General features: G+C 33.3%; 1 protein-coding gene and 1 long non-coding RNA gene across 2 annotated transcripts; one reads left to right on the top strand and one right to left on the bottom strand.

Annotated features, from left to right (window-relative positions):
* Window positions 1–316: 316 nt before the first annotated feature.
* Window positions 317–4,598, bottom strand: zgc:195173 (uncharacterized protein LOC792613 homolog). The gene is made up of 4 exons (XM_051882697.1): window positions 4,240–4,598; window positions 3,889–3,999; window positions 1,621–1,722; window positions 317–767 (listed from the first exon to the last, which is right to left on the bottom strand). The coding sequence occupies exons 1-4, from the start codon at window positions 4,432–4,434 to the stop codon at window positions 681–683; spliced, it is 495 nt and encodes a 164-aa protein (XP_051738657.1). The 5' UTR covers window positions 4,435–4,598; the 3' UTR covers window positions 317–680.
* Window positions 4,599–10,181: 5,583 nt separating this feature from the next.
* Window positions 10,182–12,664, top strand: LOC127506320 (uncharacterized). The gene is made up of 2 exons (XR_007927951.1): window positions 10,182–10,316; window positions 12,219–12,664. It is a non-coding gene; the product is annotated as an uncharacterized LOC127506320 (long non-coding RNA).
* Window positions 12,665–12,948: the final 284 nt, after the last annotated feature.

Raw genomic sequence — 12,948 nt, 5'->3', positions numbered from 1 at the left:
AAAAGAAACTAAACATGATTGACAACAAGTGCACCGCAGTAATTTTAGATGCACCGAGAAGAGAAGAATGTTTTCTATTTCTCATTACGATAAACAGTGCAAAGTTCTTCTGTATTGTGACCGATGCCTATTACTGATTACATAAAAATTATTAAAAGAAAGTGATATTAAAGTGTGATAGGCACCTCAACAGATACCATTATTGCCACAAGAGTGGAAGATCTATTTTCAAAACATCCAGAAAAAGAACACACAAATTATGTGTTTGACTTTGAAATCTGTTGCTTCCTACAAAACAACAATCATTAGCCATGTATAGCTGAAAAATATTTCTTTATTAGAAATAGAGCACAAAATATGCCATTTTAAATGTACCATGTGGTCACTATATTAAATGAATGAAAGAAAAAAAAATCAACCCAAAGTAACCTTGTGTACTGTAATAAAATCATATCCACAATTTATACTTAAGAATTCTGATGTTTTTTTTATGAACAAATGAACCTAAACAAACAGCATCATTCATAACATCCACTGACGCTAATTTTTTTTAATGTTTTCTATTTCCTATAATGAAAAAACAGTGCTAAGTTGTTCTGTAGTGTGACTGATGCCTATTACTGAACACGTAAAATTATTAATAAAAAGTGATATTAAAAATATGTGACATGTTTCCTCCTCTATGGGTTTTTCACTGCAAGGAGAGATGGAGATCCGTTAGCGTAGCTCATTTGTTTGCAGTGTTCAACTCTCGTTTTCAACAACTCCTGAAATGAGAATAACAATTCATTTTCAATGATTTCAAGAGTTTGAGACCAAACATATACATATCATCCTCTAAGTTTTTTTAATTTTTTTTAAATAATTTCAGTACAGTTTTATTATTATCCTATATGAAAGCACAGAAGACAGAAGACAAACAAACCTCCAGTAAAAATATAAAGTTTTCTTTTTTCTAAATGATGGATAGTGATTTTATTTTCAGTGAACAGAGGTGATTTCGTGATTTCCTGGAAATTGCATTCCAATGTTATTTTAATATTACTGACATACTAAAATTGATTGATTTGTTTTTTATATTGAGATTTTTTTTTTTTTTTTAAATCTATATTTTGATTTTTTGTTTTGTTTTTTTTGTTAAAGATTTAGTAATATTGTTTGTGTTTTTCTCCTTTTTATTAGTTTTTTATAGAAACGTTGCTTTGGCAACTAGCAGAAATAATATAACTTTCAGGCTTTTTTATATATATATTTTATTTAATTTCAGTAAACGTAACAACTTTTTTTTGTGTGGTTTTGGTTTTAGGTTTGGTTAAGTGTAATAACCCTGGGTTGCATAATGCAGTTTCTTTGAAAATGGGATCTTTCTCTGTTTTATCAAATGTACCTGATTTCAGTTTCTATTCTTTGCTTTCATAGTAATATAAGGAAACTGTCCCGAAACCATAAAAAAAGAATATCAATAAATTTAGTTTGAGATAGAAAAGCTCTTGTTCAAAAGTTCACTGTGAAAAACACTACAACATGATAATCAAGTCCAACAGTTCACAACTTGTTTACGGCGTTCATTTGGGAACAAATGGCACTAGGTGATGGTGACATGTTTGCGGGATGAATGACCTGTGTGAGCTGTGGTTTGTGAACGCAGTGCACGTAAGGCTTCGGTTCACTCTGGATCTCTCCATGGAAGGTCTTATAGCAGATTCCACAGTCTATCAGAGGCTACAAACAGACAAACGAGGAACACATGATCAATCACATTCATGTCAACACATGTGAAGCTCAATTTGAGACTGTTAAGATGGGTTAAAATTAGAAACAACTTGAGTAGAAATAATTTCAGTGCATTCCCAGCTAACAAGGAACATTCCCATGACTTTCACTAACGTTTTTAAAGGTTATGATACATTTTAAGATAAAATGTTCTTTAAAGGTACGCTATGTAACTTTGTTTGTTCAGAATTAACTAAATTGAAATAATGAGTCAATACATCATCAATCCTTTTTTCCAAAACGTGTTCTTACACTGATTCACTACGGTAAGCCTATTATAATTTGTTTATTTACATACATCGCTCATCATATCCATAAATAGAGAATGAGAAATCGAGTCCCCCCCAGGAATCAGGTCTCCTTTAGGACCCAGGCGGTAATTCCTGATCAAAAGTTGTTATCGTGATGTCTTGACTAATTATAACCTATTTCATTATTGTATGATGTTTATTACATTATTATAACAACATGCTTGAAATATAAAAATGAATGCCTATGTATTGCATAATAAAACACTGGAAACACAGCCATGCCTAAAAATGTATTTTTTTTATATAAGGATAAGGATTGTTGCAACATATTATGTTCTGTAAAAGTAATTTAATATTAATTTTACACAATAATAGCAATGTGGTAAAGTATATAATATTAATATTATACATTTTTAATAAATTAATTGTCATGCTAAGTACACAAAAACATCATTAATTTGAAACATGTAACTGGGAACTATATTGGAAGCAAAAAAACATACCTAATATAATATAAGCTAAGCTAGCAGGCTAAGCTATGCTATGCTAGTACTTAAGCCAACTAAAAAAAAAAAAAAAAAACAACAGTAAGAACGAGAAATGCCTAATTTCACAACCTATAGCTTCAGTTATATACCAGTATATGAACCATGTACTTTAAAAGACATTAATGGTCATTAAAATGCATTTTAAACTATATAAATCATAACCTGATTTTGCTGGAATTATAATCAGGTGCTAAAAATACTACCCATTAAAAGTCCATTAAACCAATGGCATCACTCGGGGTCCTAAAGGAGCAGTGTTGCCAAGTCTGCGGTTTTCCAGCAGGAATTGGGCTACTTTAACACTATTGCTGTGGGTTATTTGTGTCCACGGGTTGAAGCGACCTCAAATAACATGATATTTAGCCCCTGGAATGCGAATTTTACCAGGGGGACCCCACCAAAAAATGTGGATTTATTCCCCGGAATGCGACTTTTACCGGGGACGTCCCCCTGAAACGCGATTGGGCTAGTTTTGGGCTAGTTTTGAGTAGCAATTGGGCAGTTTTGTTGTGAAAACCTGGCAACCTTGTAAAGGAGACCCAATTCCTGGGGAGACTTGATTTCTCACCATACTGGCTACTTTAACATGTGTATGGTGTGGGAGTGACATAGGTTAGTTGTCACAACGAGCTAGAAAGGCTGACATTGAGCAGCTAAATCTCAAACCTCTGGTGAATCACCTGTTTTAAACAAACGTCAAACAGAGGAGAGTCTGCTGGCAAAAAGAGAAGAGACAGAGCTCGTAATAAAACAAGAATCAACATTGGCTTGACTTTTCAGAGATGGCGAGAACTGAGGGATTTGAAATGTTGTAAAAGGAACGTGGAGATGGCGTTTTTACTACTCAACAGGTGAGTAAGGTATTGAACAGATAAATTGCCATATGTAGCTCTCTAACAGAGTTCATTGTAAAACATTTATTGTGAAGGGTCATATTCATCCACACGTAGAGACAACTAAAACAATGTTCTTCCGCAAAATGCATTCTCAGAACGTTCTAAGGATGTTATTGATATTTGCTGAATGTTAACGTTCTTGGAATATTACAAATAAACGTTTAAAGAATGTTATATTGTTATAGTATAAATATTGTACTAACGTTATCATAAGCTTTTAAATAACCTTCTATCATGACAAGAAAACTGGACATTTTATCGTTTTAGAAACATTACAAATCACTATTCCCACAACGTTTTTAGAACATATATTTGTTAGCTGGGTTTTAGCTTTACATCATGCATTTTTAAAGGAACAGTATAAACCAATATAATCATGTGAATTGCATTTCAAGCTATGAAATTCTGTAGAAAACTTACTCTGTCATTTCTGAAAGCACATTTAGTCGGGTTTGCATTCTCAGTTCCTTTAGGGCATCTGGTGGCTTTAAGGTAGAAGCGATGGTAGAGATAATTCACACCAAACCCACCCTAGAATAAACCGGCTTATTGAATATCATAGCTTCAAACAATGAACAAACAATGAACAACTCTATTTATATAAACTAACATTGACAAAGATTAATGAATGTTGTAAAAAATACATTGCTCACTGTTAGCTCATGCTAGTTAAAACATTAACTAATGTCAACAAATGAAACTTTATTCTAAAGTGCCTTTATAATTCACTTTATAGTCATTTGTATGTTCTTCTCAAATAAAGATACTCACATCAAGGTCAGATTTGTCCAGACTCTTGAAGAAAAGAAAAACGATCTTGATAGTCTGATGCGAGTTGATTTGTTCCACCGCCAGTTCAACACCTTTCCTGTAATTTCCGGAAAGTTTGTTGAGATCCTCCTGTGCCTCTGATGTGTCCAGAAAGACTCCAGCGCTGACAAGGACGAGGAGCAGAAACACAGACATTTTTACACAATCCAGAAAATCCCTCAAATGTGTTTAGGTTATACAGAGTTAGGAAATGGAAAACTTCAGAAGAATGTAAACACTGAGAGATGTGTCGAGTCTAATCACAGAACACGAGGGAGGGAGAGAAGAGAGGGAGAGATTGGGCAATAATGGGATGTTTTTGTGGGGTGAGTCCTCTTTCTTTCTGTCTGTGTGATTTTGCTTTCACATACAGAGGGTATGTGAAATCATGCCATCTGAGAGAGGACTGCCATCCAGTGGAGAACAGACACTAAAAACTAGGGATTTTGGTTGAATTATATGGAGAGAGAGAATACTATATGTAGGTCACACTTTTTTAACAAACTGTCATCATGAGTTTCATGCCAATTCTAATCCAAATACAAGTCAGTGAACTGTAAACAGAGCCGGTTTGATCCAGTTTAATGAAGAACTAAAGGGGAAAGAATGGTCTCAACAGAAGAGATTTCACTTGATATGTTTGTTCATAATATTTATTGGTATTAAATCATCTATGCAGTTACAAAGATATAAGAAATCTAATGAACTTTCTTTAGTTTCAGGTCATTTGTATATAGGTGCATATTATTTTGAAAAAACAACTACCCCAAAACAAACAAACAAACAAAAAAAAAAACAATTAGAAATGTATAGCTCAACATTTTATTTAAGACTAATAGTCATTTTTAATGGTGATGCTTTACAATAAAGTCTCATTAACATAGTTAACTATGAGCAATATAAATATATAACATTCATTCATTTTTGTTGATGTTAGTTAATAAAAACATAATTGTTCATTGTTTATTCATGTTAGTTCACAGTGCATGCTTACAACTTTTAATTTTAATGTACTAGTAAGTAGAAATTAAAGTTAACAATAAATGCTGTAGAAATATTGTTTATCATTAGTTCATGTTAAAGGTACACTATGTAACTTTTGGCCCTCTAGTGGTTAAAAAACAAAACTGCATGCATTTTGCGGAAGAACATTGTTTTGGTTGTGCTTCGGCTCTGCGTGACTGTGAGGATGAATATGAGCCTTCACAATAGATAATGCTTTATGAACTCTACTAGAGATCTACATATGGCAATTTATCTGTTCAAAAAAATACCTTACTCACTGTTGAGTAATAAAAACACCATCTCCGCGTCATTTTTACAACATTTCAAATCCCTCAATTCTCGCCATCTCCAAAAAGCCAAACCTATGTTGATTCTTGTTTTATTACAAGCTCTGTCTTTTCTCTTTTCGCCAGCAGACTCTCCTCTTTGGTGTTTGTTTAAAACGGGTGATTCCCCAGAGGTTGGAGATTTAGCTGCTCAATGTCAACATTTCTCGCTCATTGTAACAACTAACCTATGACACTTCTACATCATACACACGTCAAAGTAGCCGGAGCTACTTTTCTCTATTTACTGATATGACGAGTCACACAAGGGCGAGTGACGTATGTACGTGATTTCCTGTGAAAACCATCCCGACTGGTCTAAAATATTAACATTTATAATACACTTAGCAGTGAATCAGGGTTAGACAAAAACATTTTGGGAAGAAGGATTGATGATGTATTGTTAATTTTAAACAAAAAAAAAAATGTACATAGTGTACCTTTAACTAATGTAGTTAACGAACGAAACCTTATTGCAAAGTGTGTTGCAAACCTTTTTTTAATGTTAGTGCATTTGAGACACTAAAACATTGATTAACGTAAAAAAAAAAAAAAGGCATATAGAGGTGTATATATACTGAAATGCATTTGTAATGCCTTATAATTCACTTTATAGTCATTTGTATGTTCTTTTAAATACTTGTAACTAATACATTTTAATATTTACCTATGGTTCCACCTTTAAAGGGTTAGTTCACCCAAAAATGAAAATTCTGTCATTAATTACTCACCCTCATGTCGTTCCACCCGTAAAACACAAATTAAGATATTTTTGATGAAATCCGATGGCTCAGTGAGGCCTTCATTGACAGCAAGATAATTAACACTTTCAGATACCCAGAAAGCTACTAAAGACGTATTTAAAATAGTCCATGTGACTACAGTGGTTCAACCTTAATGTTATGAAGCGACGAGAATACTTTTTATGTGCCAAAAAAACTAAATAACGACTTTATTCAACAATATCTAGTGATGGCCGATTTCAAAACACTGCTTCATGAAGCTTTGAAGCTTTACAAATCTTTTGTTTCGAATCAGTGGTTTGGAGCATGTATCAAACTGCCAAAGTCACGCCCCCCAGTGGTGAACCACTGAAATTTCAAAACACTTATGACGTAACGAAGCCTCGTTTACTGAAATCACATGACTTTGGCAGTTTGATACATGCTCCGAACCACTGATTCGAAACAAAAGATTCGTAAAGCTTCGAAGCTTCATGAAGCAGTGTTTTGAAATTGGCCATCACTAGATATTGTTTAATAAAGTCCTTAATTTGTTTTTTTGGTGTCACTTCATAACATTAAGGTTGAACCACTGTAGTCACATGAACTGTTTTAAACATGTCTTTAGTAGCTTTCTGGGCATCTGAAAGTGTTAATTATCTTGCTGTCAATGGAGGCCTCACTGAGCCATCGGATTTTATCAAAAATATCTTAATTTGTGTTCCGAAGATGAACGAAGGTCTTACGGGTTTGGGACGACATGAGGGTGAGTTCCCTAATGACAGAATTTTCATTTTTGGGTGAACTAACCCTTTAAAGACTATATGATCATATCTTATAATGCGAGATGTAACCATTTATAAGTACGCATTTTAAAAAGTTTGTGTATAACCTTACTTTATGGAAAGTTAGGGATAGGGTCACAGTGATGCTTGCTTGTGATAATTAAAGCAGAAAAATGTTATATTTACTATCACTTTAGTTGTTGTGAAGCAAATATGCATGATGAAAGAGCTGATTTGGCAGATAAGACTGTTGATCTTAAACAGCTAAGATCATTGACGCTGTGTTCTTCAAACCCTGAACATCCAACTGTCTCCAGCGGTTCATTAAGATCCGACGGCCAGTAGGGTGGGGGATCCACTGCTGTAACACATCTTATTACAATACTCTATTCTCTCCTTCTTCATGTCCTTTGGTTCAAAACAATAAAATAGTGTTAGTTCATGAACATATTATTGCAAAACACAGCAAAGATCATTTCATAATCTGCTCTGGCATATATTTATATTTAGAGTAAAAGCAAAATTACAATCTTACTATTGAATATGCAACACCTGAAGTCTCTTTATATGAAATATCATGGCCAATAACACTTAGAAAAAAAGGTTCTATGGGATTTGATAAAGAACTCTACATCTCTTTTTTTATGCCAAAAAGGTTCTATATAAGGAGAAATGCCTTAAATAATTGCATAATACTTTCATGTTTAACGGGTTACTTCAATTTTTTTTTTTTCAAGTGATAAAGTATGTTTACAATATGTTTAATTCATAAAATTTAATTAAAATTAAAAATTAATTAAAACAAAATTAATTATTTAAAACTAAATCCATAAAATTATCCCATGACTGGAACCCCTAAACCCTAAAAAAAAAAAAAAGGTTAAAAATGGTTCCAAACAAATTTGAACATTGGTTTTGGGGTTTTTGCAGTAATCCCATGGAAGAACTATTTTGGTTCACCAAAGATCCTTTCAGTCAACAGTTCTTAACCCTCTGGGGTCTGAGGATTTTTGGGGCCCTGAGAAGTTTTGACATGCCCTGACATTTGTGCTTTTTTCAGTTGTTCATAAACATATTAATGACAAAAGTGTCATTACACTTTATTCAGCACAAACTAGGCTACAATATTATGTGAGGAACATGTATGTACATGTTTTTTTTTTTGAAGAAATAACGTTTATGCGTGGTTATTGAAAAAACAAAAAACTTAAGTCACTGAAATAAGGCCAAAAAAAATTAAATCTGTGTTTACAAGATTTCTGGGTATTGGAGATCGTAGACTAGAGTTTTTGCTTCAAAATGATGTAAAAATTATCCTGCCCACTCGTTCATATAAAACAATATACTGATTTACATTTTGTAAGACACTTTTTGTCAAGAAACACAGTATGCGTGGAGGCGTGAATCTTCATGAATAATGCTGTGATTCACACCTGAGAAGACAAAAGATTCACATAATGACCTCTAATGACCTGCATATTAATGAGCCCTTTCAGTCAGGTAGGCTGTGAAAATCTTTTCTTCTAAGAGTGAGTATGTGCGATGTTGACCAGATAGAATGGATTTTAATATCAGGTCAGGTCTGTATTACTTGAGAAGATGATGTACACAGTGAATATGAAGCATGTGACACACCTCAGTGAGAGCGGGTTTATGCACACAGTGTACATATGGTTTGGGTTCTGTCTCAATGGCTCCAGCGTAGGTCTTATAGCAGATGGCACAGTCAATCAGAGGCTGTAGGGATAAATAATTGTATTCCACTTTGAGGTACAGTACGTTGCTCTTACTGAATTGCATGTATGTTATGTAAATATAACCGCAGTTGATTGTGCAATGCTAAAGCCTCAAGCTCTATTCACTAATTATGTTCAGAGGTGGAGCGAATCACATTCTGTTATTTTCCACAATATAAACCTCACTTACCCGATCATTCCTGAACGCACACGTGGTTGTATCAGCGTTCTCAGTTCCTCTTTTGCACTTGGTGGCTTTCAGATGAAAGTTATGGTAGATGTAGGTGACACCATGCCCTGCCTATAAAAATGATATTCATCCAATAAGAAGAACACACATCAGGGTTATTATTGGTAACTAAAAGCATAAAAAAACTAAAACCATAAAAACAAACATTTTCATAAACATACAACTGAAACATTAACTGAAATAAAATATAAAAACTTATTTTATTTTAGCTACCTGCCGCAAGGCAACATTTCTAATTTTAGTTTAGTTCAAGTTGAAGTTCTAAAATAACTAAAACTAAAATTAAAAAGTATAGACATATTAAAAAATTCAAAAACACAATTACTAAAACTTTAAAATTAATATGAACAGAAATATAACAATAAATGAACCGAATACAAAAATAAAATCCAATTCAAAATATTAACAAAAATTATAATAGTATATCGATGATACTAAAATAACACTGACAGACTGAATGTGAAATAAATTGATACAAAAAAGTTTTCCACAATTTATACATGTTTATTAATAAATATTTTAGAAATTGTAAATTATATTTTTAAAAATATTTACAAAATATTTTGTATAGCTATTATAAATATTAATACATTAATAATTAAGAAATGTTGAATAATTTAATATGTATTATTGACAAATTTATAAATATAACCATTATTATATATTTAAACTGTATTCATATTTATTATTTACAAATTTTGTAAATATTGAAAAAAAAAAAAAGATATATTCAAAATACCAAAAAAATAAAAAAATCATCAACATTTTTAGTAAATGCTTATTAGGTAAAAAACAATTTAGCCTTGGACTTTTTGACCTAAAAAAATTGGCATGACGTCATGCCGAGTCAACTCTTGGAAAAGGCATTTAGTGAAAGAAACAAAGAGACAAAGTCTTACCTCAATTTGCGACTGATCAATGGTTTTAAAGAAGAGAAAATGCTGCAGGACGCCTTCGTGAGCATTGACATTTTGCACAGCGAGCTCCACTCCTTTCTTGTAGGTGTCTGGGAGTTTGCTGAAGGAGCTTTGAGCCTCAGCGGAGGTCAGGAAGACTCCAGCTGCGAGCAACAGAGCAAACGGCAGCAGACGCATCTTCAACCAGTCTGAGCACGATCTCCTGCTGCACTCACTGAAAAACAGCCTCATTCCAGGAAGTCTGCCTTGTTTTTGTGCCGTTGTTGGGTAACACTGTGCAAAATGGCTGTCAGTGAGGTAAAATGAATAGTTGGCCTGTTCAGTTGCTTTTATTTGCTAACGAGGTTTAGTTTCTTGTATATTCGACGAATAATAATAAAAACGTGTATAAACAAATGTAACAAAGTCTGCGTTATTTACAGTGTTGCAAATTAGCTGGAAATATTAATTATGCACATTAAAAATGACACATTATTAAATGATCTAAATGATCACCACTTCTCTTTGACAAATACATAAAGTAATTCCACACTTGTCCGATTCAACATTTTCACATGCTCAAAACCGAACTGAAAGGGTCTGAATTTACACTGAAAAGTTGTTGAAAGTTAGTGTTACTGTGCGTTCGCTCGGCGGCTGCTATGAACAGGCTTGGGAGGGTTACCTGAAAAATGTATTCCGTTACAGTTACAAATTACTTCATGAAAAAAGTATTCAGTAACGTAATCCAAGTACCACAATATAAAAGTAATGTAATCTGATTACTTCTGTATTACTTCAAGGTCATATATATATATATATATATATATATATATATATATATATATATAAAGAAAGAAAGAGAGAGAAATTTGGGGGGGATCAACTTTACTATAAATAAATAAATCGCATTTTTTTTTTTTTTAAATTTAATTTTAATTTCTTCTCAATTTCTGCAAGTTTTTAAATGTTACACGTTCCATACTTTTGAATGGGTCTCAATAATAAAAATATTTTACAAATCTGATAAATTATCTATTGCAATATTATTAACGTTGTTGTTGTTTAGAGCTTAAAAATATAAAAGTCACATCAGATCATAAACAAACTGAACAAGCTTGGATCAAACATTTCTGTTCATGTTTGTTCTGCTTTAATTTTAATATTTAGCATTTTGGTTACTTTTAAAACCTATTAAAACAGTCTTATTTCCACAACTTGGGAATACACAGCCCTGAATATATGTAAAGGGCTATTCAGACATCTAGTGGCTACAGTATGGTATTACAGATTATTTTGTAGTCCTTCGATAAAGAAAGTGTTTTCGTAGCTGGAAGGCAGAGTTTGCACTGTACAACCATGTTGTTTGCATTTTCTTCTTTAAAAAACAAAATAGCAGCGAAATTTCCATGAATTGAAAGCGTTTCCCCGCGGGCAGCATCGTTTCAACTAGCAGCGATTAAGTCTGCGTCTGAGATCGTAGACGGGTGTTATTTGCGCATGCACCAGCGGGTGGCTCACGTGAGTCATCACTGGCAACAGAACCAGAACAAAATACTGTAGAATCAAGCAGTGCTTAATATGTTATTATGGCAAAATAATGATTTATTTAGTTTTAAATGAAACGATTGTAATCCTGATAGTATCCCCCCTTTTTTCAAAATGTAACTGTAATCTGATTACTACTTTTTTGGCGTAACTGTAACGAATTACAGTTACTGGATTTTTGTATCCTGATTACATAACGCAGTTATATTTATTCCGTTACTCCCCAACCCTGGCTATGAAACACGTGTTTACACTGCAGTAAGCTAGATCGATATTAGGCATGGTAAAACATGGTACTCGCGGTAAGAAAATGAGATTTAAACAATAAGACTTACTGTGTTGAGCTATATAACATGATTAGTTTTCTGTCGATGAATGTATCCAAACAGTTGCTCACCTGACCTGTCTAATAAAACACATAATATATGAACGCGTCTTTGGCGTTTCTATGGTTTCTACAAAATAAAACCGGAAGTCGAGGATAACCTGGGGATGATGTCCACGGTCCGTGTCCTGGTTAAAATGGCTTAGTTCTCTGGATTTAAACATTCTTGAAAACATTTGGGATAATATAAGTACACAAGTCAACAAAATATATAACATTGTTCTAGTGGTTTTGGATATTTTAACCTAAAAATATTACATATTGTGCCTTTAATTTCTCCTCTGCAGGTTTAGACACACCACACAAATCTGGAACCGAGGGAATGTCAAAGATAAACAACGGTGACAAAGTACAACAAGCTGCGATTGAAAGATGTAGGTCTTGATGTACTAAACATCATTAGAGTCATTAGTGCATAAAAACAGAATAAACAATATACACCATACGGTAAATAATCACAGAAATACTGAAAAGTGTTATTTGTAAAGCATTTTATTGCACTGATAAACAAAATCACTTTATTGGATGGTGTAATGTGCACTGGTATTATTTATTTATTTATAATGACATTCATAATATTTAAAAGTGGTTAAGAGAGTTTTAGAGAACTCTGCTTTGTTGTGCACAAAAAAAACTTCTTTCGCAGGACAAACCGAATGTTCTTATGTCACACACATCCCGTATTGATTTACTGTAGAAAATGTGACCACAACAATGCAATGCTATCTAGTGCTTGGCAATCAGATAAATGTGATGCAAAAGTTGATTTGGAACAGAGCAGACATGCTAAATCATGCTGCGTTTCAGATTCCTGAACATCAGATGTCAGAGGACGCTCCTCTAGGATCCAGTGCGTGCCACAGGAGTCGGGGTCAGACTGCCAAAACCCGCCTGGTAACAGCCAATCTCTCGCTCTCTCTTGATTTCCTTGTGTTCAAATAATCAGACAAAGCTTATGTTGACAGCAAGGGCAAAAAGTTTTTTTCCATTGTATTAAATATGTTAGGAAAAACATTT

This window comes from Ctenopharyngodon idella, chromosome 23, assembly GCF_019924925.1.
Source record: "Ctenopharyngodon idella isolate HZGC_01 chromosome 23, HZGC01, whole genome shotgun sequence".
NCBI classification, from domain to species: Eukaryota; Metazoa; Chordata; class Actinopteri; order Cypriniformes; family Xenocyprididae; genus Ctenopharyngodon; species Ctenopharyngodon idella.
This window is presented reverse-complemented; position numbering and strand designations above follow the sequence as displayed.